This window comes from Uloborus diversus, chromosome 6 (assembly GCF_026930045.1).
Source record: "Uloborus diversus isolate 005 chromosome 6, Udiv.v.3.1, whole genome shotgun sequence".
Taxonomy (NCBI): Eukaryota; Metazoa; Arthropoda; class Arachnida; order Araneae; family Uloboridae; genus Uloborus; species Uloborus diversus.
Genome location: NC_072736.1, coordinates 4,885,761 through 4,913,184, shown reverse-complemented (window position 1 = coordinate 4,913,184; position 27,424 = coordinate 4,885,761). Strand labels below are relative to the sequence as shown.

Below are 27,424 nucleotides of genomic sequence, written 5' to 3'. Positions count from 1 at the left end.
ATATGTTATTTTCACTGTAATGGAAAATTAATCAAGTTTTTACTTCCTTTTACAAAAAAGGAAGTATTGTATTCGCGAAAAAATTTTCACTCAAAAATCGCCCTTAATTTCCATTTTGCTCACCCCCAAATGAATGTTGAGTTTTTTTTTCGATTCGACCACATGCGGAAAAGTGCCTAAGAATGTATAGACACGCGAAATATCCATTTTGACCATCACCGAGGTAATTACAACGACTTTTCTCGTGACGTCTGTATGTATGTGCGTATGTGTATATGTGCGTATGTGCGTATGTGCGTATGTGCGTATGTATCTCGCATAACTCAAAAATGGTATGTCCTAGAAAGTTGAAATTTGGTACATAGACTCGTAGTGGGGTCTAGTTGTGCACCTCCCCTTTTGGTTGCTTTCGGATGTTCCTAAGGGGGTCTTTTGCACCTTTTTGGGGGGAAATCATTGTTAATTTCGATGTAAACTCAAGTGGCGATATAATTTGTCGGACACTTGGCGATATATCGCCAGTCTTTTGGTTGCCAAGTTTTGTCGCCAACTTGGCGACAAATTTGGCGGAGTTTTTTTTTTTTTTTTTTTTTGGTTTCAATTTGGCCATTGTTGGTGATATTTAGAGAATAAATATTGAATCACATTAAAATAGCGAATAATGGGGAAATGACATTAAATTGGAGTAAAAGGAAGTCATGTGATGCACACATCAGCTCGTTTTATTACAGAGAGGAGACTCCTAAAACTGAGGCACATCCATTCTACTCTGAAGAAGAGTGTTAACTGTAGCACATGTCTACGCATTAGTTTATTTCATGCAACAGTTTAAAAATTAAAATTTAGGTTTTGTAAAAACAATTTTTAAACACGCCAGCATTGACAGCTGCCGGTCCTAAGCCTGGATAAAGTGTGAAGGAAAATTGTAACATTTTTATCACATTTGTTTGCAGTTCCTTTCATTACCGAATGGCATATAACAGGGAGATTTGGTTTTAATTAATACCAACCTTTCTGTTTATGCTTTTCAATTTGCATATACCTTAAAGAATTATACAGAAAGAAGCGGATGGATTTCAAGAAAGAAGCTTTATATTGCAGCATCTGAAGAAATTGATGTCACTGAAGATTTAAAATAATAAAACAAAGTTGTGTTACTCTCCTTTATATCAAACAACCAGATCTTTCACCATATAATTTTATTTTTAAAAAGGTTATTCAAAAACCTAGTACCTAGCAAGAAAGAATCCCAGACCAAAAGTTAAACTTGACCCATTAAACTTTTTAAGATCTATTTTTTAAGTATGTGTGTGATGCTAATAAAAAAATTTTTTTTTAATTGCTAACATGTGTGTTTATTATTATTTCACAACAATCTCCCTGGGGATATTTTCCCCTTTTCTTTTGATACAAAACTGAATATTTCTCTACTTTTTATGTCATCCGTATACTTTGGGCGTTTAGTTTTCTGAACTGGTGTTGATTTTGATCAACTCAGGAAATGAGGATTTAACTGTTTTCAGAAGATCACAGAAAAAAAACAATGCATGGTGCAAATTCGAATTCATTGCAAATAGACTTTTTACTGGTACTGTCAAAGCACACTTTTACTCAAATGATTAATGTATGAATGTTCTCTAATAATGAAATGTGAAAATGTTTTGATATTTCAATTCATTTTTGATTATTTATTTGATAATCAATTACATCTCCTAAAATGTATTGTTTAACATTCTGGGTTCCTTTTTGTCAGCGAGAACCTGGAATCATCAGGAAAAGTTATTTGTTTTATTAAAAAACTCATAAAATTGAAAACACCTAGAAAAACATCTTTTGCATCATAAACTGCAGCAGTTAAGTAGGTTATTTTTTTTACCCACTGCTTTGAAACCAGAATGAATACATATAGTCCCTTGTGAAGCAAGTACGTTCCCCAAGAGTTGCAATATCAGTGGAAATAAGCATTAAATTAAAGAATGAGTATCAATTTTTGTTGAAATGCTGTACTTTGTTTTTGCTTGTTTTAAAAGAAATCATAATTTACACTTCAAGTTAAATATATTACAGCTTTTATTTAATTCCTTTTCTAAAACCAAGTTAATAAGTTGATTTTACATTCTTTAAGAAAAAAGTACAGTATAACCCGACTTAACAATTGCCAAGGGACTCGTTGAATCCAGGAGCATGAACATTCAATGCAAGTGAAATCCGGAAAAGTGTATCATTAAATTGAGGAAATCGGGTGTTGTTAAACCAAAGTTGTACTGTACATTCATTACCCTTTTTTCTTCTCAAGTTATGAAAATACAGCTAACTTCCGGTTATTCTTAGAACAGGGTAGCAAGAAAAACATCGGATAAGCTAATTTGCCGGATAATCCGAAAGAAGTAAAAAAGAAACTAATATATACAATAGCTTAGATTACCAGTAACATTAACACATGCATTGAAACTAAAAACAAAACATGTGAAAAACAAGAAAGATAGGCTCATCATTACAAAAGGATCATACGCATATGCAGAGGCAGACTGGGTGCCCTAAGAGGCCGCAAATTAAAAACAAAAATGCACAGGTGCATAAAATCTGAAGTTGCACAGGTTTGTTCAAGGGCAAAGAAAAAAAAAAGGCGCTCGGGTTCGAAGGTGGGAAAAAAATATACCAAAGAAGCACAGGTTTAAAGGTGCAGTTCTTATGCCAAAATGTCCTAATTTTTGTCTTAGGAAAATTACACTGAAAAAAAAAGACTTTTTCTTGGGAAATCAATTTAGTAGGTACTTCTACGTGTAACAATTAAGAAACCATTCATATAGTTGGTTCTCCTTTCAGAGACATCCTTGCTAAATATATAAAAAATGCAATTTTTTCGCAATAAAAAAATTGTTTTTGCAGAAAAATGAGCATGAAAGTGAGAGGTTGCAATATATATGGGTGTGGTCTGACAATATGTCGCAAAGTGAATTTTATTGTGTACTTGAAACAAATGATTTGTATAGCATTTCATTATCAAAAGACTTTTTAAAAATGTTTTTCTGTGGGGAATTCGTGAGCACTCAGGGAAGAAATATGATCTTCATTTAAATTGCTTATTAAACAATATTTGAGATGTACGAAGTTGGTGAACAAGAATCCCTAAAAGGCAGAATTAGGCTATATTTGGCTAATTAAGGGGGAAGGGGGTCTTATAATAACTTGAAATAACTATAAGTACTTACATTGAAAAGCAACCGTTTCAAATCGAAATAATTGTGCTGAGGAAAAGAAAAGGATTTATATCCTTTTCGAAAGCAGTGATTGACGACTACGAAAATTTTTTAATAGAAATATAAATAAAAACAGGTTCTAAGGTAAATACACCCATAGTGGCCAGTGCTTCAGTCGTGGCTATTTCAAGGTTTATATTTCAAAAATTAGGATTCCAGGTATCCCAATGGAATCACAATTTCATCAACTGTGCACTTATGATATTACCTCCTGCATGTTTGAATCCATTGGAAAACCTGGAACCCTATTTTTTTTCAAATATAAACGTTGAAGTGGGCACTGTTGAAGCAGTGGCCACTACCGATATGTTCACCTTAATTGGATACATGGGATTGGATACACTCAGCTGTGCAAAATGTAGACCAATGCACTGTAGATAAATTAAAAAGATTAGTGTATGATCTGTAGAACTGAAAAAGTACTAATTCATAAATACATATTCTCCATTCGGAAAAAAGAACAAAGTGAACATTTTTATTATTATTTTTATGTATTCACGAGAGTGACTGATCAAAATATTAGCTTTACTTTCAAGATAAAAAAAAAAATTAAAAAGTCAATTTTTGCTCGTTTGTAATTACAAATTCCTAAATTTTTCCAGGTAACTAAGAACACTGTTATTCTGGTCTAAACATTTTGAGATATTTATCAACCGAAAAATTTTACTTGTGTCAAAACTAGACAGTGCGTTTCACCTTTAAATTGTTATTGATGCACAAAACCTACTTTCTTCTCATCTATGAAACGTAAACATGAAGGAAAATGTAAAGGAAATCATTTATTTCCCAACAATGAAGTTTCAAAACACTCTATTAATCTGGTTTCAAGTTCAAAGCTTTGATTTTGAAGGGGTTTTTTTTTCGTGCACAAAATCGATGCTTCGAACATAAATTGCTTAAAAATAAATAAGAATCGTACAAACTGCTAAATATATTTCGCAATGTGCTTAGAAAATATGATTCAGTCTTGAATATTATTTTCTTTAATAACAAAAACAGTGTAAGCGAGCATGAAAATAAAAAAGCAACGACGCTACAGCAGAATGACAGAATGTAAACAAACAAAAAGTTACGGTTAAACGTGTTTAAACTAACGCTAGTGTAAACGCCCGTTTCGGCTCGCGGTTTAACTTTAACACCGTTTAAAAATAAACTAGTATATCTCGGCCAGTGTAAACGGGGTATAATAGTGTGTTTGAGAAGAAAGATGCTGATTGCTTGAGCTTCAGTGCTGCTGTCTGTGTTTGAGGTTGGGAGGACCGTATATTTAATTTCAGGTGTTTTTACTAATAAAGCAATTCCACCTCCAGTACTACAGTTTCTATCTTTCCTGATAGTAGTATACCCCTTAATGTTAAAGCATAATTTGGAGTTTAGCTTTGTTTTTTGCAATAGAAATCAAAATTGCACTATCCATGGAAAGGAGGGTTGCCAGAGCCTCGAAAGGTTGGACTTCTACCTGTTGGTCCGCGGAAGGTATTTTATTTCCCTTCTACCACCAGTATTGAGATAAATATTTAACATCTAATGAGAAAAAACATGTGGCATCATTAAAAATAACTTTAAAAAATAAAATAATAATATCAAAGTAGCAATATCCCAAATTTTCCGAATCAATCAAAGTTTGCTGCATCAGGAAATTTTTTGGGAGTTCACAGCGACCTCTCGTGACATTCTATCGGAGCGGCCTTGAGGGGTGGGGAGCAATATCTTTTTTTCGGCAGGGGCGCTGGACCCCGTAGCTACGCCACTGGACGCAATTAATCCTTCCATTCCCTCTGAATAATGGATCTTTTACCTTGCACAAAAGCATTACAGACTCTTCTCAAAGTGTCACAAAATTCTTCTTGAAGCTCAAGCTCAAAAGACAAAAGTGGCGTAAACGAAACAATTCGTGACATAAAGCTTGCGTTCAGGGACGAACCTCACCGGTCTACCGGCGAGTAACCGGTTGCTAACCGCAGTGTTGTTGAGAGCTACCGGTTAACTGGTTGCTTCCGATGTCGTTTTATGAGCCTCACCGGTTGATCTACCGGTCGACCGCAACTCTAGCTGTTTGATTGGTTGATGAAAACCACGTGACATTTTTGACCAATTATATGCATTTTTCACCTGCGTGTTATTCGTCTGCGTCATGTCTGCGCAAGTAACCGGTGATCAACCGAAAGCGTTCGATGACGCATTGGTTCGTGAACAACCAGTTAGTAACCGCTGACGTCATTGCTGTCACGTGATTAACCAACCGGGAGCTACCGGTCGTGCTCGTCGAACGTAAGCAAACTGGTAACGAGGACAAACAATTTGCATAATCGCCAACTCTTTGCGGAAGCAATCTGCGCTGTCACCATGCAAATAGGCCTTCTTTCCTTTCATCAGCTCGTGTGGAGCGTCGAAAACATGGAGAACAATCTTATGTGGGTCAGTCCGAGATCGAGCTATTTCTGTCGCCTGTAGAAGTGGGATCATTCCCGCGTTTCCCCACTGATACGTAACTGAAGAACAACTACTTCATTCGGTAGGTCTAATAAGATGCGGTGCGTTGGAAAATATTTATTCGTCGTCAGCAACCTTCCTTGTCATTTATCCTTGTGGTTTAAAAGACAATTACCAAAAATTTAAAAAAAATCAATTTTTTTTTCATTTTCTAACCTTTTACAGCAAAAAGAAGGAGGAGTACTGTTACTACAGTCTAACCACGGATTGTATGGAAAGGTAAACATCCGGTTTACACGCGGAAATGGAAGCATCTATTAGTTTTCAGGGATGTCAGATTTTGCAGATGTATGTTAGCCTCTAAATTAAGCAGAGTCTCATTCAAATGAGCGGAATACGCGCATAAAATTTTTATTTTTCCCCTCATTCAGATGGAGTCGCCTTAACTGGATGTTTGCCAATTCCATACAATCTGTGGTCAAACAGTACTTACTATATATTTTGATATAAACATAGTAGATTTATGAAAATAGACTTCATTTTGTAAATATATCTAGTTGATATAGCGTAATTTCATGAATCAAAGTTTGGAAGATCATTATTTTTTCAAAATCTTTGAAGTTTTCGAGAGAAGTTTTAATTTCTCTAATTCTGTGACTAGAACTACTTCTAGTCACTGAAATTGATAGAATAAGCAAAAAAAAAAAAATAACATGGACCCAGAAAATCCTTTCATTTTCCCAACAGTTATTTTTTAATTAATTTTTTAAAACGTCCAATTTTGCAAACAAGGCGTGGTCTTGATGACGTTACAAATGATGCTCTTTGGCGCATTTTTCACCGCGTTTCCACGTTATGATAATAAAGAAGCGAATTAAAATGGCGCTCTACGCTTGCTATCAACCATATCGTTGCCAATACACGTGAGTAAAGATGCGAATTAAATATTTTGCTCTGTGAATGGCAACGTAGAATGGCATTTCATCATTTGTGATGTCATCGGCAAGAAATGTAAACAATGAAAGCGCAACGATATAAGTATTTGTTTTAAAATATGAAACTTAAACAAAATGTTTAAAAAGATGGTTAGATCCATTGTTTTTAAGCATGTTCTTTCAGAAGAAAATACTTTTAAATTTTTGGAAACGATCCCATTGTGAACTCTTTTCCTAAATTATGACATTAACGCAAAAAATGTTGTTCAATTTCATCATTATCTTATATGTTTAGGCATTTACTATTATTATTATTATTATTATTATTAGTATTATTATTATTTGAATCAGTAAATTCTTTTAACGCTGACAAATGAAAATCTGAGGGCTAGTGAAAGTTCCCCGCCAGACAGTGCCTGTTGAACTGATGGAGCAGCAATTGCAAGTCCCTGACCAACTCTTCGAGCAATAATTAAAGACAGTGTGGTTGACCTTTTTCCCTTTCTTTTTTTTAAAATAGAAATGAAGAAAACTCCTCTTCCTCCTCCTTAGATCATATTTTCGAGACTAAGTCTCACTTCCGTTTAGTTATCGTGTCACAGAGCATTAACCACCAGCGAGTCGAGAGTTTGAACCTTTAAATAGACCATCATATTGAGAGTCCCTCGTTTGTGAAAAAAAAAAAAAAAAAGAAGAGGAAATGAAAACCTAAGAGTTCCTATTTTGAAACAAACAAACGCTCCGAGAGAGCAGGCGGTTCAACTCAAGGTTGGGGATATGGGGGAAAAATGGAATCGAAAGAGAGAGAGGAAAAAAATGGCAAAAGAGAGGAGTTCGTCGGTTGGTGAACTTGAGGTTCGCTCTTAATGAAAGTGTCTGACACTGCACATTTCTGCTGCTGGGGACTCGGAGGCGTCTGCTGGCACTGGAATACTGACACGAGGGCTCGGGAATTATTTCCATTAGCAACTGTAAGCCGATGATGTTGTTATTTTGTTCCACAAGAGCGATGAACTGTTTCTTGAGATTTAAGAACTGTTTGTTCTCGAAAGCGAAGACTACCACTCAGGACGGATTCCATTTCAACAAGAAGTTCTGACTAGAACTAGACGAGCCAAATTCCCGTATACCCATACTACTTTCTAGTACCTGATCAATATTCTCAAAAATAGCTAAAATCGCAAATTTTTTCAAACATATTTTTAAAATACTTTAAGCTGATTTCTAGGAATAAAATATATTCCTCACTCATCTAAAAAAATTAGATGCGTAAAATAAAATTAAAAAAAAAAAAAAAAACAAGGCAGCTAATACACTTTTTGCCATTAAAAAAATCTTTAACAGCTTTCAAAACGAAAAAATAATAATTAAAATTAATAAGCTCATTAAAATAAATTCATCATATCAACAAAAAAAAAAGCGTTTCTTTTTCCCCTGTTGCCAAAAACAATTTTTTAAATGAATTAATGCACTTACCAAAATAAATTAAAACAATAAAATGTCAACTTAAAGAAATAATTTTCATTGTCAAAAAAAAAAAAAAAAAAAAATCGTCTGCGCATATCTTTATGTAGAAACATAAATGACTTCGAGTTTATTCGCCGAAAACTGAATAATTAAATTAAAACTTTAGCGTAAAAGTAAAAACAAGTCAAATCAACAATAATTATTTCACAGTCAAAACCATAGCTGCGGAATCGGAGTCGGAGTCAATCTCATTTTGGGGTAAAGGAGTCGGAGTCGAATATCTAAGAATCGGAGTCTGTCATTTGTCCTCCGTGTATAAATTTTTGCCAAAGCTACGAAGTCAGAGTCGAAGTCGGGGAGTCGGAGTCCGATTAATTGTCGGGCACAGGAGTCGGAGTCGGGGTCAAGTGCCCTAAATTATCGGAGTCGAAGTCTGGAGTTTGGCGTCAAGAGCTATTTCCAACAAAATTTGTTTGAAGTAAATCCGCCTTCAAGTACGGAATCTACATTGACTTTCAGTTTCCCCATAGGCGCTAATGTTAAGAGATTTGAACTGTTCAAATTGAACGGAAAATTGTTCAAACCAAAGAGATATTTTATATACAAGTTTTTCATCAAACGCTTTTTCCTACAAAGTTTGTTTGAAGCAAATTCGCCTCACAGTTCGGAATTGCCTTGAATTTCCCCGAGGGCGCTAATGGTAAATTTTTTTGAACTGTTCAAAATTGAACAAAAAATAGTTCAAATCAAAAAGTGAAACATGGGAATGAGATGTCCTCGCCGAGATCTTTCGAACAAAAAAAAGTTTGTTCGAATCGGACTATTCATTCAAAAGTTATTAGGGGGGGGGGCAGACAGACAGACCGACAGACATTTTCCCCCATCTCAATACCCTACTTTCCAATTTTTAATTTTTCGATATTTATTCAATTATTTTATTTATTTTTGACTTTTTTTTGTTTTTTGCGATATTTTTAAGATGCATTAAGCCTTCTTTCATGCTTTTTTCTTCTTTTTCTAACTTTTACTGGGAAAGTAGGCTAAAAAGGGGTGATAGGTTGAGGATGGGCACTTACCACTCGCACTTGCTGTCTTTGAACACATTATTTTGCACTTTTTTACTTCCGGGTTTCCCTCCCTATTTTGACAAAATCACAGCAGACCTGACGCATGCGCAAATCGGCGATAAGTCTCGGCTTAGGAAAACGAACAGTAGACGTACGAATTGGACTGATAAAACCGGGACTGCGAAGTCGTATTTGAATTAATTTTGGGGTGTCGGAGTCGGAAGCTTTGAAATTCCAGGAGTCAGAGTTTGTCTTATTTCATCCGAGTCTGTAGCTCTGCCAAGGTTGCGAAGTCACAAAGTCCCCCAAGTCCATAAGATCAGGCCAAGCCCAGACTCGTCATTTCAAAGTTTTCACGGGGGGGGGGGGGCGGGAGAGGTATGAAATCAATTCATTTCACAGGCAAAAACATCAAAAGAAAAGAAAAATGCATAATTACATTACATTTTCAAAATCCGCAGGGAGGTCAATTGACCCCCCCCCCCCCTCACTTTGATTGCCCAAATAACGCGCCTAGCCATGGTGGCCTGATCGGTAAGGTGTCGGATTCGTAACTGGAGGGCCCTGAGCTATACTAGTACTACTAATAGTACTACACTACATACCTGTTACACTTACTACATCATAAGACAGATGTAGAAGTACATCATGTAGCCACAAGATACTTGTTATTGTGTTTAAACGTTGTGTTTATCAACAACAAAAATAAGACATCAACAGTATAGTTGTTTCCAGGGGCTCAGGGACCTTCACATACACACGCACAAAAATAAATTGATTTAACTTTCTAAATTTGAGTAAATTATTTAAAACCGAATATTTAAAAATGCCTTTAGTGAAAAACAAGTTCGTTCTAATGCAATTCATATATTTTTTTGAAACTATACGTTCAGGGACACCCTGAGCTAATTTTTTTTGAGGGGTGGGAGGAAATTCTTAATTTCCCGAATGGAACACAAAATTTTTCAGAATGATGATGCTTTTGCCAAATTATCACACAAAATATACCGAATAACAAAATTTATGAAAGGCCACAGTGACCTCCTGTGACCTCCAATGGAGGTGCCGCTGCATACATTCCCATTTTCATCTATGCAAAGTTACTGTGCAGGGAAATTAAAGCCTTGTATACATTGAGAGTTTTTAGAAATCTCAAGGAAAATCTCTCTTCAACCTATTATTTAATTTACAGTAGCGCAGTACTTTTTTTTTTTTTTTTGTTCAAATCGCATACAAGAGAATCCGAGATCCCTCCAAGCCGTGAAATTCGGAACCTCCCCCAATTTGCCGCTACGGTGGAATATTAGATCGAGTGTCATATGATCTACGTCAAACTCTAACTTTACAATCAGTACCAATCGCAGACCATCGGTTAAGAAAACGAAGCACAGTCGTTAGGAATTTTCTTTCGAATCAGAACATCATGTACTTATGGGTGCGGAGCATACGTTTTCAAATCACTTTGTTTCTATGGGCAGCGGGTAAGTACTTTTTTGCAAACTTTTCTTTCTACCATGGGCGCCCGAGCAAATTTTTGGAGGGCGGTAAGTCTCAATTTGCGGAGTAGAACTCCAAACTTCGCCGAATGATGATAATTTTGCCGGATGGAACAAAAGATTCTGCCGAATGTTAAGGGGTCACAGGTACCTTTCAAACATTTTTTTTTAATTTAAAGGGCATTCCACGGTATTTTTGACATTATGTAGAATCCGTAACATGACCTTTTTTTGCCATAACTTTTTAATTTACCGTTCGATTTGCAAATTATTTTAATTTGAGCTGGTCTGTTGGTAGGAAAAGATCAAAATAAAATAATATGCTAATCAAACAGTAAATTAAAAAGTTATGGCAAAAAAGGTCACGTTACGGACTCTACATAAATGTCAAAAATACCTTGGAATACCCCTTAAGTAAATTTTATATTTCTTTGAAACCATAACATGCATACTTATTTCTTAATCAATAATTTATTTTCAAAATTTAAAAATATTGCTTACTTTTTTTTAAAATTTAAAAAAAAAATGAAAATTTCAATTTTTTGAAATTTCTAAGGCTTTTTTATTTGTGAACTAATTCAATACATTTTTTTTTTGGTAAACGGTCACTATAACCATCTCTAAAAATCTGTGCATTCATTTGCTTATGAGTTTATTAGAAAATTTTCTGTGATTAATTATGTAAAAAAACAAAGTTAAAAGAAAAAATGGTTTTTAAAGGTTTAACATGCTCTAAAAATTTGAGTAATTTATAAAATGCTTATCCAATGCACAGTTTTGTCAAATATGTAATCCCAATTGCAAAAAATATTACTTTAAAGCTGTGTTTTTAATAGAAAAAAACCCTTAGGGATTCTAATGACATGAAAACACAAAAATACCATCATCGAGAAAAAAACAGTTTAAAGTTTTTCTTTCGCATAAGAGCACATAACGAGTATGGCCTAAAACCACTCATAACTTTTTAAATGTTTGAACTAAAGCAATGAAACTTTTTCCCTGTGTTCAGAATAGTTTTTAGTTTTGAAATAAGCAATAAAAATGTTTTTGATCATTTCATCATTTTTGAGCTACTGTAACCCCTTAATAATTTTTCCGAATCGTCAGACAAAATTTGCCGAATTTTTCGGAAGGTCACAGTGAGATATCGTGACCTCCCATCGGGGCGCCCCTGTTTGCTACCTTAAATAGGAAATTCAATGGAAAATAACGATTATTAATTAACAAAGAATTTTTTTAAATCAATCAACAGATCTTTGAATAATTCTGTATTATGTTTAATTCTGTGCAATTAAATGAACTATTAGTTATTGAGAACAGTAAATATTGAAATTTTCGAATAAACAACGTGATATTTATCTGTTCTTACAAAACCTCTCAGAAACGCATTCTAAAATCTGAAGAAACTTTCTTTCGCATTTGACGAAGTGACTTTGATTGTGAAAATGATCCTATTCGTCTTGTCGTCAAATTGAGAAAAGTTTTCGTCCAATAGACGAACATTTCGTGACATTTGAGCACGAGTTATTAACACAGCGAGGAAAGAATCATCGTAAATGACGAAATTAGAATGCTCGAAAGTGAATGATGTTTAACTGAAATGAACCCCATTTTCTGCACTCTCTGTTTTTACTTCCTTTTACAAAAAAGGAAGTATTGTATTCGCGAAAAAAATTTCACTCAAAAATCGGCCTTAATTTCCATTTTGCTCACCCCCGAATGAATGTTGGGTTTATTTTTCAACCCGACGACACGTGGATATATGCCTAGGAACGTACAGACACCCGAAATATCAATTTTGACGGTCTCCGAGTTAATTACAACGAGTTTTCTCTTGCCGTCTGTATGTACGTATGTGTGTGCGTATGTGTGTATGTATGTCGCATAACTCAAGAACGGAATGTCCCAGAAAGTTGAAATTTGGTACTAATACTCCTAGTGGGGTCTAGTTGTGCACCTCCTTTTTTTGGTTGCATTCGGATGCTCCAAAGAGGGTCTTTTGCCCCTTTTTGGGGGGAAATCACTGTTAATTTCGATGTAAACTCAAGTGGTGTTATAATTTGGATATTGCCAGTCTTTTGGTCGCCAAGTTTTGTCGCCAACTTGGCGACAAATTTGGCGTTTTTTTTTTTAAATCTGGTTTCAATTTGGCCATTGTTGGTGATATTTAGAGAGTAAACTATTGAATCACATTAAAACTGCCAATAATGAGAAAATGACATTAAATTGGAGTAAAAGGAAGTCATGTGATGCACTCATCAGCTCGTTTTTTAAAATGTTTGATAGGTTTTTAAAATGAAGCTGCGAAATAATTTCAAAATTCGTTAAATATAAAAGCCATCAACATCTTCTTAGGAAATGCGCGTAATGAATATAAACTACTGATTCTGTTCTGTTAAGTCTTGGTTCTCTGTTCTTTTCTTTTTTATTTTTTTCTTCTCCGCAGTTAATAGTAAAAGCCACTGTGTCTGTTGGCTGGAAAAAAAATGGAAAGCTTCAAACGAAGCCAACGTGCCTCGAAGGATTAACTGATGCTGTTTTTGAGGAAATATTAAAAACATCTCTGATAAACCCTGCAGTCAGTAAAATTGATTTTCTGTGATTAGATCTTCGTCGTCTAAGAAATGTATACAGGCAAAAATATCACAATTGTGTATTGAATATTTAGGGTTAAGACGTCCGGGTTTTGTCAAGACAGTCTATATTTCATGCCCCTTTCCGGGTTCATGTCCGCACTTGAGCAATGTCCGAATTTGACGATTATATTCGAAAAATGTTACTACAAGAAAGCTGTGCTCAAGTGTGAACAAAACTTCAAGGTGCAGGAAATCATCACCGTTCATGTTGTATAATTATGCGGCACGAAAAAGCTGCCTCGAGTATTCGATTGCCTTTGAATGCGCTTGGCAAAATTAAAATTCCTAGTGCAGTTTCGCTTCGCAGAGAGACCAGGTGCCTCCATCTGGTGGAGAAATCGGGTTCAGAAGCTGTGTGGCAATGGCTATCCACCGATAGAGGTGCCACACGAAGAAATGAATGGGGAATGCTTTAAGTGTGCAATTAGAAACAGTTAAACAACTACGTTTGCCAAATTTAAAAATATCTTCTGACGTACTGCAAAGTATTTTTTCTGTGAACGCATTAGAGGAGACAATACATCACTCAAGTTTGAATATTTCTATGTTCTTCATGATTTGTGAGAGCTTGCATTACACTGTTAAAAATTCAGGAAACTTTTACAATAAATATTACTGTAAAATGGAGTTTTTACAGTACCGAAGAAAAAAACAGTATTGTACCGAAAACAATAAACGATTCCAGTGCCAATTGATACACCACGTGACTTACGATATGAAGCAGATAACACCGTACTTCCCCTCACTTGATGTGTCCCAACTCGTATGGGGGGGGGGGGGAACAGCAAAGCTGCCTGCTACTCCGAAGGTACCAAGATCGAACCTGCTGTCCGCATTTTGCGTTCTTTAACTCTCGTTTATTCTACCTTAAAATTTTACAGTAAAATAGGATTTTACGGTAAAAGTTACTGGCAAAATGGATACCAGTAACTTTTACCATAAAATTTCAGGATTTTTTCTAACAGCCTTTTTCTCTTCTCGTACAGGTGCTGTATCAGAAGTGATGACTGCAGATGGTGTTACGGAACACATGACAAAAATAAAAACGGTGAAGGATCGCCTCTTGAAAGACTATGACAGAACGATCCGCCCGACTATGGGCGAATCTAACACCACCGAAGTCAGGGTGGGATTCATACCTCGACAGATCATTCACTTCGTAAGCCTATTTTCCTCCTCTTCCATTGTTGCAGGTTTTAAATGACTTGGTGCATATTTTATTACTTTATACTTATTTTTACTCAACTATCGCTAGGCAACTCAAAATACAGGGAGTTTCAAAATGAATAGCGGGCTTTTGACATGTTATAGTATTTCTATTCTATTCTATTCAAGAGTCACAACTGACTACAACTGTATTTATGTCGAGGACTGCATACTAAGTGCCTTGCCTCCGTTATAGTATTTATTACACCAAACTTACAGCCACAAGTGATATCTTCTTTACTAATAATAAAGCTGAAAGCCTGTCAGGATCTCTGTGACGCGCATAGCGCCTAGACCGTTCGGCCGATTTTCATGAAATTTGGCACAAAGTTAGTTTGTAGCATGGGAGTGTGCACCTCGAAGCGAGTTTTCGAAAATTCGATGTGGTTCTTTTTCTATTCCAATTTTAAGAACAAAATTCTCATAAGATGGACGAGAAAAAAACGAAATTATCATCACGTGAAACCGTAACCAAGCCAATTGGCGAGAAAATTCACCATACATTATATGTAAATATACATGCGAACCAAAAGACCTTTTAATTTTCTATTACGGGCAAAGCCGTGCGGGTACTACTAGTATCAAATGAAAGAGAAACTCAAACAGTTTTGTTTGTTGGCATCAGTGCGCATGCGCGTGGAATGTTTCTGCTGCAATCCGCCTTCTTATCTGGATACTTAACAGCTATGGCTCTTCCCTCAATTGATACAAGATGAACCAGAAAACTTCATCTTTCCGCAAGATGGTGCGCCGCCTCACTGGCATAATGAGGTACGCGTTTGGCTTAACCTAACTGTACCCGACCGCTGGATTGGCCGTAAGGGGCCTAATGACAGGGCTCGTTTCCCATGGCCTCCATGGCCACCCGGTGATTTCTATCTTTGGGGGTATATTAAGGACCGTGTGTATGTGCGCCCACTGCCAGCCGACCTTCCCGAATTAAGGAACAGGATTGAAACAGCTGTTGCAGCAATCACTAATGGGACACTCATCAAAGTTTGGGAAGAACTCGCATATCGTCTTGACGTGTGCCGAGCGACGAATGGTGCTCACATTGAACACTTGTAGGCTGTTATGTAAAACTTTTTGATATTCTCTTTCATTTGATCTATCACTTGTGGCTGTAAGTTTGGTGTAATAATTATCATAACATGTTGAAACCCCGCTATTCATTTTGAAACACCCTGTATTTCAATTTGCTGCAAACATGTAGAAACTAATGCTAAGAAATTTAATGTTGTACTAATATGTTTAAGTTCAAGTTTCCTTATGGGTTTTATGGGGCAGACCTTGAATAATGAACAATTTTTCAACATATTTAACCCGCCTCCCTCTTTGTCACAAAGTCTCGTACTTCACCTTACCCCCTTTCCTCTCATTGTCCCATCTCACGTTCATTACAAAATTTACAAATATTTGTATGATGTCACCAGTGACGAAAGCCTCATTCTCATATCATGCCCCGATACGCCGTCAAACTCATTGACTTGATTTTATCGATTCCCGAGAACGAAAAAGTCAAAAATAAGCTATTGAATAAAAAATTAGCAAAATTTAATAACCAGAGAGCAAAATGATTTACGCTTTTACTTTTCTCATAATTCAAGTTCATTGTTAACTTTGTTTGAAATTATTCTATGAAACAAAATGTATAGAATCGTAATCAATCGGGGAAAAAAGCAGGACCTATGGGAGGGGTCCGGTCCCCTCCCTTGTGTGCGCCACTGGATGTCACGCTTCTTGTTTACTCCCCTTCCCCCATGTCACAATTTCACAAACACCCACTATGACCTCTATTTGTTTCAACTTTTCCGTTTTAAGTTATAATGAAATTGATATAGCCCTTATTATATTTATATCATTTGGATGAAATATAAGCCTCTTTTTGTCTTCAGCTATTATTCTATCTTGTTCATCTTATTAGGGGGTCGAACTATTTCTCTGACGAAAATACTAAGATATAATGAACCTAGATAAGTGCCGTTATAGATCATGTGGGATAAAATTTAAAACCATCACTAGCAGGCTTCGGCAGCCGCCTCTACTAATCCGCCTACGGCTGTGTACTTCGGGAGCTTCGCTCCGTTCTTGTCACCTGAGGCAGTTCTGTTAGCGAAAGAACTTTTAGTGGCGTTTTTCGGACAAAAAATTTAATTGACATAAACTGCATTCAATTAATGGGAAAAGATTAAATAATCATCGCATCTATAAATGTGCCTTACTTAACTCTCTTTCGTTCAAGATCGGCTTTTTCTGCAGTCGAACTAGTCACTTACGCTGTAAGCGGAAAAAGAGGGAGAGAAATTATAGGCAACTTGCCATTAGCAGAAACGCGATTTGCCGAGAAGAACAGAGGTGGAAAAAGTAAGTTTTTAATTAACATCTCATTTTAATTAAAGTAACTGAAAAACGGAACCTGTCTAAACATGATGTCCGAAAAAGTTCAAAACTGTCGATACCTGGTTCGATGTAGGATGACATACGTACATAAATACTATCGGATCTTAATATTATATATGATTCACAATTTTTGATGAAGTCCTGAGAGAAGATTTCGCTCTTTGATTCCTGGATATTTTATTTGAATACACCGCAAACGATATTTGAACTAATTTCCAAATAGTTAATTTCTACTTCTTCTTTAAAGTTAATTTTTTCCAAAACCTGTATTTAAACAGAAAAAATCTGTAAGTTACCTTTCAGTTGGAGGCAATGTTGTCGTTGTTGTGTGCCAGCTAGGCTCACAATTTGGGGTGCGCTGCTTAACTTTTCCAACTGAACCGTAATTTGGTGTGAAATCCGACTTCTACAGTACACACATGCCATAAGGAGCCGTTTGTAGAGTAGGCAACCATTCTCTGCACAACAACAAATTAACACAAAGAAAGGACAAGGACAGGAGAGAGAAAGTACGTCCACACCCGAGCCGGGATTCGAACCCTGACCTGCGTGTCGCAGTCAGACTTCTCTGACCATTTGACAAGGCAAGCAGCTAGTTGGAGGCAATCAAAAGTAAAAAAGAGCCGAGCTAGAAATTTTAACTGATTTTAACTCTTACTACTGTCTGACTACGGATTGTATGGAAAGACAAACATCCATTTCACAGCCGGAAATGGACGAATCTATTATTTTTTACTGATATCAGCTGCAGAAGCAGAGTCTCATTCAAATGAGCGGAATACGCGCTTCAAATTTTTACTTTTCCCCCTTATTCACATAGATTCATCTTATCTGGACGTTTGAAAATTCCTTGCAATCCGTGGTTGGACAGTACCTTGCGTTTACTTTTGACCCGAAAGTTTTGTCTTGATATGGCCTCAATTTTTTGTGCCGTTTGTTGTTGTGTCATGCTCCCCCCCCCCCCCTCCTGATCCAGGGCACCTAGAGCAGGTCCAAGCATAGACTAATAATAAGAATAGACCGAGCTATGGCAACCCTTTTGCTGCTCATAAACCAAACCATGTGACTGGTGGATATCCTAGCAACAGCGGGCGTTGATCGTAGCAGACGATCAACGCTTGCGAGAAATAAAATAAATAGAATTGATGAAACACGGAAGAATGATCTTTTATGGAGTCCGATTTGTAAATTTGTTATTCTAAGTTGTAAATATTTTGTTAATGTAGTGAGTTTTTCGTTTAGATAGTACTGTGCATTTTCTTTAGTCAATTTCAATAACTCTCTAAGCAATTAAAGATGCAAGCGCCCAAAAAAGAATCGACAAACGGTAAGATTTTTATCTACAGTTTCAATTTAAGATACCGATTAGTACATTTTTGCGTTAACGCAAAACGTTTACGCCATTCCGTTCACGCCAACGCTGACATAGCAGTTCCGAATGAAGTAAAAGTTACTGAAAACTGTGATCAAAAACTAACTACTAATGTCAAAATAATGCATAACTAAAAGAAAAAACAGTTTAATCTCTGCACCTGGAAAAAAATTATCATGAAAACACATTACGTCTTAAAAATACATGTCGAGTGCTAAACTATAGATAATGTTGCCATTTAACAAGCATGCTGCCAAAGTTTTCGCCAAGCCTTCCACCAGTCACATGATGTATCCATGAACCAATTTTTTCATCAGCAAGTCTGGGAAAGCTCTGTCTACTCTTATTATTAGTCTATGGGTCCAAGACACCATGTCGCAGAAGTAGAGTTCCACAAGTCCATGCTCCTCTTCACTTCACTGCAGCACCGCAGGGGCGCTAATACATTCGAAACTATGATCAGGTAAAGCAGGACGGGAACTAGGCCAAAATGAAACTAGTATGTTGTGGCCATCACGAAACTTTCTTCTATATTTTTCTTTTTTTTTTTCTGATCCCTCCCTATGCTTGACGAGGAAGCAATATTCCCAACAAAAACAAAATTACACATGCAAAAACTTGACGACTATCCCAATGTCTGAATTATTGCAAAAGCAAAGCAAAGAGCGAAAATTGAAAGTTTTTTTAAAAGCCTTGCTTGAATTAATTACAAATATTTTATTTGTTAACAAACATAAGATGGCAACAGTTAAAAATTTTTAAATCATTGAGATAATATTTCCTATCATTTCCATACAATTAAAATCACGAGAAATACGCAGACGACAAATCTATTACGATTTATCTTTCTTATTGTTGCATTAATAAAAATATTTTTATTCGCAAAAAAAAAAAAAAAAAAATCAACACCTCTTGGAGCGACCGGCGTCAAAATTGAACCAAAGCCTGTTTACACATGGATTCACATATATTCCAAATTTCAACCAGAACGTAGCATTACTTCTTGAGATAAGGGACACTCAAAATGGAAAAAAAGAACGGGTGATTGCGCTACCCCCTTTTTAGCTGTTGACACAAAAATAAAATCAGTTTCTTATACCCACTAAGGGCTACTTGCCGATAAATTTTTCTTTCATTCCGTTCATTATTTCTTGAGATACAGCAGTCACAATTGACGACAAAAACGTTCTATAGCTCAACCCCCCGTTTGCGTTATTGACACCAAAAATTGAATCAGCACCTGTTCCTGTTAATACCAACATATGGACCAAATTTTGTTTGAATTCCGTCAGTTACTTCCTGAGTAATAGCAAGCACGCGTAACTCGAAAAACGTCCCATTGCTCCACCCCCCTTGGAGGAATTCGCGCCAAAAACTAATGGGCACAAGTTCACATAGGGGCACATATGTGTACCAAATTTCGTTCGATTTCATGCGGTAGTTTTTGTTGTAGAGCGGCCACAAAAAACTGGTCACACACAGACGTGACACACATACACACACACCATACAGACAGACAGACATTTTCCAAAAATGGTCGAAATGGACTCAGCACACCTCAAAACGTTCGAATCCGTCAAAATTCGAAATTCGAAAATTTGCACGAATCCAATACTTTCTTCTATATATTAGATATAGAAGAAAGTAAAAATCTCGGTCTACGAATTTCATACATTTGGTATAGCCAATAGGTAATCTGGCCAAGAAAGTCTGTCCGATTTTGTGTTCCTGTTTGTACAGAGACATACCAGGGTGTTTATCGACATACTAATTAATTATTTGGTTTCTAACGTTTTCGAAGATTCAGTCAGAAAGTGACGTGTATAAAACTGAAGCTTCCATAACAAAAACCATGTAACAGAGAACTGAGCCCTGATGAATTGACAATTGAGTCTATAATAGCTCTCTTTATCCGATGCTGAGAATTACAGGAATTATTCTTCTGTTTTTCTTGTTTAGAGTTTAACTTCAAGCTTTTCTTTTCCTTTCCAAATCTATCTGACGGATTTTTTTCAAATTTTTTTTGCTGGGGCCAAAGTAAGTCGTTATTTTTAGTTTAGAAGAGATGTTGTTATTGTGAAATGTTAAATAAAAACTCTAACAGAAATGAGAAGTACATCTATACTACTGTATAAATTATTAAATAATGTTCAGAAATTGGTACTTAAAAAACTCTTAACACATGAAACGAAGAACCACTAGTGTTGCTTCTTGAGCAGAGCTACAGAACTGCTATGTATACATTGGAACTGCGCTCTAGTAGAACCGTCAAAATATATTGAAAAAAATGAGCGTCCTGAAGGTTGACATAGAACGTTGTATATTTTTCACAATTTGGGCCAAAGAAGGATACAAGGACCAAAGTAGTACGCATTTACGGTAAGGGTTTAACTTTTCATTTTAGAACTATATGATATAGTTTACGGTTGACATTTGCTCGAATAATAACTTGGAAGTTTTCGATTGGTTTCCTGAGGTGGGGATCTATCACATCTGCATTAAAGCAGTGGCGTCACCTACGGGGGGGGGAGGGGAGCGATCCGCCCTGGTGTCACCCGTCTGGGGAGGGGAGACATCCTAAGTGGAATTGCAAGTTTTTGAAAAATAGGAAACTAAAATGCATTTTTAACGCAACAAAGTTTGAAAAATTTTCAAAATAAACCCCTTGACCCCCCCCCCCCCACTTTTATTTCTATTTTGTACATTAGCCCACTTAAAATTTCGTTGTAACACAAACGTAGTTATTTCTGAAAATTGTATGAATTTCATGTTTTCATAATTGGGGGGGGGGGGAGGGTGACACCACAAATTACCACCCCGGATGTCACCCATGCCAAAGTACGCCACTGCTTAAAGTACAACTGTATTTTAACTTGAAAACCCTGTGGCACGACAGCCCGTGAGGGCCAAGGCCTACTGTGCCCAACTCAATTTTCCTGACCAGGGGCTCTGGGGTGCAAGGCAGATGTTCCGGTTAGGTGGGTCAGCCCTGACGCGGAACCCCCAGTGTTTGGTTTCCAAACATGATTGGTACTCATTTTATCGACAAACTGAAGGGATGAGTCAACCATGCCCGATCCGGGAATAGAAACCGGGCCTGTAGCACGGAAGCGCGAAGCGCTACCACTGAGTCACTGGGCTTCATTTCAACATAATAGTTCGAGCAATTTTTACTTTCTTCTATATCAAATATATAGAAGAAAGTATTGGATTCGTGCAGATTTTCGAATTTCGAATTTTGACGGATTCGAGCGTTTTGAGAGGTGTGCTGAGTCCCATTTTGACTATTTTTGGAAAATGTTTGTCTGTCTGTGTGTGTGTATGTGTGTCCGTGTGTGTGTCAGGTCTGTGTGTGACCAGTTTTTTGTGGCCGCTCTACAGCAAAAACTACCGCATGAAATCGAACGAAATTTGGTACACATATGTGCCCCTATGTGAACTTGTGCCCATTGGTTTTTGGCGCGAATTCCTCCAAGGAGGGTGGAGCAATGGGACGTTTTTTGAGTTACGCGTGCTTGCTTTTCCTCAGGAAGTAACTGGCGGAATCAAACAAAATTTTGTCCATATGTTGTTATTAACAGGAACAGGTGCTGATTCAATTTTGGTGTCAATAACTCAAACGAGGGTTGAGTTATAGAACATTTTTCGTCGTCAATTGTGACTGCTGTATCTCAAGAAATAATAAACGGAATGAAAGAAAAATTTATCGGCAAGTAGCCCTTAGTGGGTATAAGCGCTGATTTTATTTTGGTGTCAACAGCTAAAAAGGGGGTAGCGTTCTTTTTTTCCATTGTGAGTGCCCTATCTCAAGAAGTAATGCTACGTTCTGGTTGAAATTTGGAATATATGTGAATCCATATGTAAACAGGCTTTGGTTCAATTTTGGCGCCAATCGCGCCAAGAGGTGCTGATTTATTTTTATTATCATTATTTTTTTAGCGAATAAAAATAGCTTTATTAATGCAACAATAAGAAAGATAAATTGTAATAGATTGTCGTCTGCGTATTTCTCGTGATTTTAATTGTATGGAAATGATCGGAAATATTACTAAACGTTAAATCCGGTTATCACAAATTTGCCATTTCAACTGCGCTTGCGCGCGGACTTAGCTTTTTGGACTTTCTGTTTTAAGATTTTGTGTTGCTGGTTTATATTTAAGTTGAGCTAGAGTCTCAACAAATTAAGGAAGCGGTTAAAATATTTTCACAGAGATTTCGTGATATATTATATGAAACTTCGGATATGAACAACTGATAATCTTTATAATGTAAAGAGAAAAATGGCACTTCAATATTTATTCGTTTTGAAATATTTATTTATTATAAACGTAAAACACGTTGTGTACTTCAAAAATGATTGGAATATGAGTACATATATCCGTCTTTTGCGGATATTTTACGTTAGGCGTAAACAGCTTAGTATTATACATTTTTATTTAGGTTGAGGGTTCGGCTTTGTATTAGAAGTAGTTATGTAAAATACCTGGGTATTTATTTTTAGGGGTAAATACCCAGGGTATGTACCCAAAATGGGTATTTACCCGGGTATTTATTTCAAAAATTTCTTATTCAACTAAAATATTTTTCTGCATGTATTTCACTATGTATATATACAGGGTGTTTTGTTTTAACCTTCAAGGCCTCTATTTTTGCAACCGTTAGTCCTAGATGCATACTTCCAATTGCAAAAATGTTCAAAATCAGATGCAGACGTAAAATATTGAAAATTTGAAGTAAAAATAAAAATGAGTAAAAAAATACAAATTTTAACTTTTTACATGGGCTTCAGGTCCTCTGACTTATATTTAGGGAAATAATCTCCATTGAAAAACAATTTCAACAAAAAAAGTTTGACATTAGAATGATCAATATTCACTGAGATATGAAACGCAGCGTTTTGTGACTTACACCACTTTACACTCGCCGTCAGTAACATCTTTTGGGGGAAAATATAGCAGTTAATGAGTGTTTATATAAAATAATATGTGTGCAGAGTGTGGTTTTTCAAACTGTTCAAGGTTTTGCAGCGTGTTTTGCGTATCATGGCCTAATATTTGCATGAATTTTTGAATAGAAATGTTAAATGTAAATACCTTATGTTTTTTACTTTTCCAACCTGTAATTCTTCTGAAAGCGTAATAAGTTCTATTCTCATCTTCTACATGGTCCCTTAAAACTTTCAAATGGAATATCTCCTCGAGTTTTGATTGCAAAAATGTCAAGTTTTTTGTGTCAATAAGTTTTAAATGCAGATCATTTCTCTAAATATAAGTTAGGGGACCTAGGGTCGTATAAAAAGTTAAATTTTGTAATTTTTGACTCATTTTTATTTTTACTTCAAAGTTTCAATATCTTTACTCCGCATCAGATTTTGAATATTTTTGCTATTACAAATAAGCATCTAGGACTAACGGTTGCAAAAATAAAGGTCTTGCAGGTTAAAACGGAACACCCTGTATAACCAACCATATATAAAACAATAAATTGTTCCCTAAAATTTGTATTTTGATCACATATTTAAAGAATTATTGTGTGAAACAACTCAGCAATCTAATATGATATTCACAATAAATGTGTTGGATATGCCTAATCAATGTTGATAGCCAAATTTCAGATATAAAAAGCCATTCTACAAAAAGTAAAAAGCTTAACTGGTTACAAAAAAAAAAGCAAACATCTTCTCCAATTATGGCATTGAAAAGAAAGATTCTTCGGTTCACGATATGTTTCTTTCATAATTTCATTAAGTCTTTCAATAAAAAATATTATAAACTGTGTAATACATATGTATGTATCAGTTTTACCAATTATTTCATATTTAGATTTTTAAAAAAAATTTCTCATTCACTTTTTGCATCTTTTTGTAAAATACCCAGTTTTTGGGTATTTACCCAGGCCTTGGGTAAATACCCGGGTAAATACTCAAAAAATATTTACCTACCCGCTGGGTATTTACCCGATCCACATCACTAATTAGAAGTGATGCTGCAATTCTTGTACGCTCTTCTGAGATTAAAAATTTGGCCCTGAAAATGGCCTTTGTTTGATAGAAATATCAGCCACCGAATCGATTAATAATTAAGACGCAAAACTCAACCTTTACCAAGGCCTAAAAACTAAATCAGAGAAAGCTTTGTGATTTCTAATTTTTATCTGTCACTATCTCATATTTATTAACAAGTTTAAAATGTTTGTAATTAGTTTTAGCAAGATTTTTTAAATCAGTTAAGTCCGTGCGCAAGCGCAGTTGAAATGGCAAATTTGTGATAACCGGGATTTAACGTCGAGTGAAATATTATCTCAATGATTTAAAATGTTTAACTGTTGCCATCTTATGTTTGTTAACAAATAAAATATTTGTAATTAATTCAAGCAAGGCTTTTAAAATAACTTTCAATTTTCGCTCTTTGCTTTGCTTTTGCAATAATTCAGACATTGGGATGGTCGTCAAGTTTTTGCATGTGTAATTTTGTTTTTGTTGGGAATATTGCTTCCTCGTCAAGCATGGGGAGGGATCAGAAAAAAAAAGAACGAAAAATATAGAAGAAAGTTTCGTGATGGCCACAACATACTAGTTATGTTGTAGTGTCAGGAATAGAGCTCTTTAGCTTAATATATTTTTCTATCAATGACGTCACTTGATTCAATCTTTTTGCTGCAAACAGGATGAAGAAGTCAGCATACTCTCATTGGACTCAGTCATATGGATGGTAAGTAGCAAATTTATTTACCGTTTAATTTGAAATATTATTTTGTAATTTGTTCGTTGTCGTTTTTAGAAATGAAACATCATTCAACGTGTTTCAATGTGACACAAAATGTTTCGGAAGAACATGCACTTCTCACAAATGCATCGCTCACTTTCGAAGATTCTTCAATCGTTATACACATTTTGTCGTTTTCCGACGATTTTTTAATCACTGAGTAAAAAACTCCTGTTCAAATCTTACGAACTCTTTGTCAATTAGACGGAAAGTTTACTCAATTTGACAGAAAGCTTAATCGGAGCAATTTTCAAAGACTTTCCGTCAAATACGACTAAAACTGCGTGAGATTTGAGGATGTTTTTCTGAGAGTGACTCTATAAAAGTTTGATAAAATTTTTGAAATTGAATCCGTGATTCAATAAGTGGTAACAAAACTATCCCTTACGTATTTTACGTCATATAAATGTCAGACAAAGTGATTCATTAGGTTTTGACGTCCTTTAAACTAAAAGAACTCGTGTCCAAACTTAAAGGTCAGAAAAACAGCTCTTGCCCTGATTCAACCTCCTGTAAGCAGCAACAAACCACTTCTGTTCATACATGAAATACACCGCCAGCTCAGTCATTTCCAGCCGAGGACTGCAGTTTCGCGCTTATTAGCACTCATCAACACGGCATAGGAAAGTGACTGAGCTGGAGATGGAAAACCTCTTAAGGAAGCCAAGAGTGCCAAAGTCTGCAGCTCAGTCATTTCCAGTCGAGGACTGCAGTTTCGTGCTTATTAGCACTCATCAGCTCGGCATGGGAAAGTGACTGAGTTGGAGACTTTGGCACTCTTGACTTCCTTAAGAGGTTTTCCATCTCCAGCTCAGCCACTTTCCTATGCCGGGCTGATGAGTGCTAATAAGCGCGAAACTGCAGTCCTCGACTGGAAATGATTGAGCTAGCGGTGTATTTCATGTATTTCTGCTTTAGGCCTGGCTAATGGGCGGGAATGTACTGCATACGCTTCTGTTCATTTTTATAGGGGTTGAAGATCGATTATAAAAGTATTCCTAGGAAATTAGTTTTAGTTGAAATTATTCGCCTTCCGGATCCAGTTGGTTGGTTATTTTGCATATTCTTTTAGTTTCATCCGTTTAGCTAGTTTCTTCATGCTAAAGACATTTAAAGTTACCAAAAAATGCTAAATGAAACTTAAAAATAAAATTCAACTCATTAATTCGTATTGTTCTACAGTATATTTAGTGCCAAATGTTAAATACAGGAACAAAAATGTTAATTTCCGGGAGTAAATCTGACTTGGCAACCTGCGGGTTTCAAAAAGGACCTATTTTACCTATCTCTCAAACTAATTTAAAGTAGTTTCTCCAGGAAGTTATTCTCCAGGAAGTTACCGGCGGAATCAAACAAAATTTGGTCCATATATTGCCTTTACCAAGTACAGGTGCTGATTCAATTTTGGTGTTAATAGCTTTAACTGGGGTTGAGCTACAGAACTTTTTTTTTTTTTTTTTGTCGTCATTTGTGACTGCTATATCTCAAGAAATAATAAACGGAATCAAACAGAAATTTAACGACAAGTAGCCCTTAGAGGGTACAAAAACTGATTGTATTTTGGCGTCAAGAGCTGAAAAGGGGGTGGTGCAATCGAACGTTCTTTCTTTTTCATTGCGAGTGCTATATCTCAAAAAATAATGCTACATTCTGGGTGAAATTTGGAACAAATGTGAACCTATATGAAATCAAGCGCTGGTTTAATTTTGGCGCCAATCGCTCCAAGAAGTGCTGTTTTTTTTTTTTTTTTGCCAAACAACAGTAAGAAAGATAAATCGTAATAAACTGTCAACTGCGACTCGACGTTAAATCCCGGTTATCACAAATTTGCCATTTCAACTGCGCTTGCGCACGGACTTGGCTGATTTCAAAAATCTTGCTAAAATTAGTTACAAAAATTTTAAATTTGTTAATAAATATGAGATGGCAACAGATAAAAATTCGAAATCACAAAGCTTTGTCTGATTTAGCTTTTAGGTCTCGGTAAAGATTGAGTTTTGAGTCTTAATTATTAATGGATTCGGACTCTGATTTTTCTATTAAAGACCCTTTTCAGGGCCAAATTTTCAACCTCAGAAGAGCGTACTAGAATTGCAGCATCACTTCGAATACAAAGCCGAACCATCAACCTAAATAAAAATGTATAATACTGCTGTTTACTTCTAACGTAAAATATCCGCAAAAGACGGACATCTGTACTCATATTCCAATCATTTTTTTCGTACACAACGTGTTTTACGTTTACGTTAAGTAAATATTTTCAAACCAATAAATATTGAAGTGTCATTTTTCTCTTTACGTTATAAAGATTATCAGGCAATCATATCCGTAGTTTCATATAATGTATCACGAAATCGCTGTGAAAATATTCTAATCGCATTCATTAAT

General features: G+C 35.9%; 2 protein-coding genes across 2 annotated transcripts in view; one reads left to right on the top strand and one right to left on the bottom strand.

Annotated features, from left to right (window-relative positions):
* The window catches only part of LOC129224166 (uncharacterized), a 245,757-nt gene that overhangs the window by 184,926 nt on the left and 33,407 nt on the right, over nucleotides 1–27,424 (bottom strand). The window lies entirely within an intron of this gene.
* The window catches only part of LOC129224168 (neuronal acetylcholine receptor subunit alpha-10-like), a 37,934-nt gene continuing 20,911 nt past the window's right edge, over nucleotides 10,402–27,424 (top strand). Inside the window, exons 1-3 of the mRNA XM_054858584.1 lie at nucleotides 10,402–10,643; nucleotides 14,281–14,453; nucleotides 24,938–24,982. Of these exons, the coding sequence (XP_054714559.1) occupies nucleotides 10,586–10,643; nucleotides 14,281–14,453; nucleotides 24,938–24,982 (276 nt within the window). The 5' untranslated portion in view covers nucleotides 10,402–10,585. The remainder of the gene's footprint in view (nucleotides 10,644–14,280; nucleotides 14,454–24,937; nucleotides 24,983–27,424) is intronic.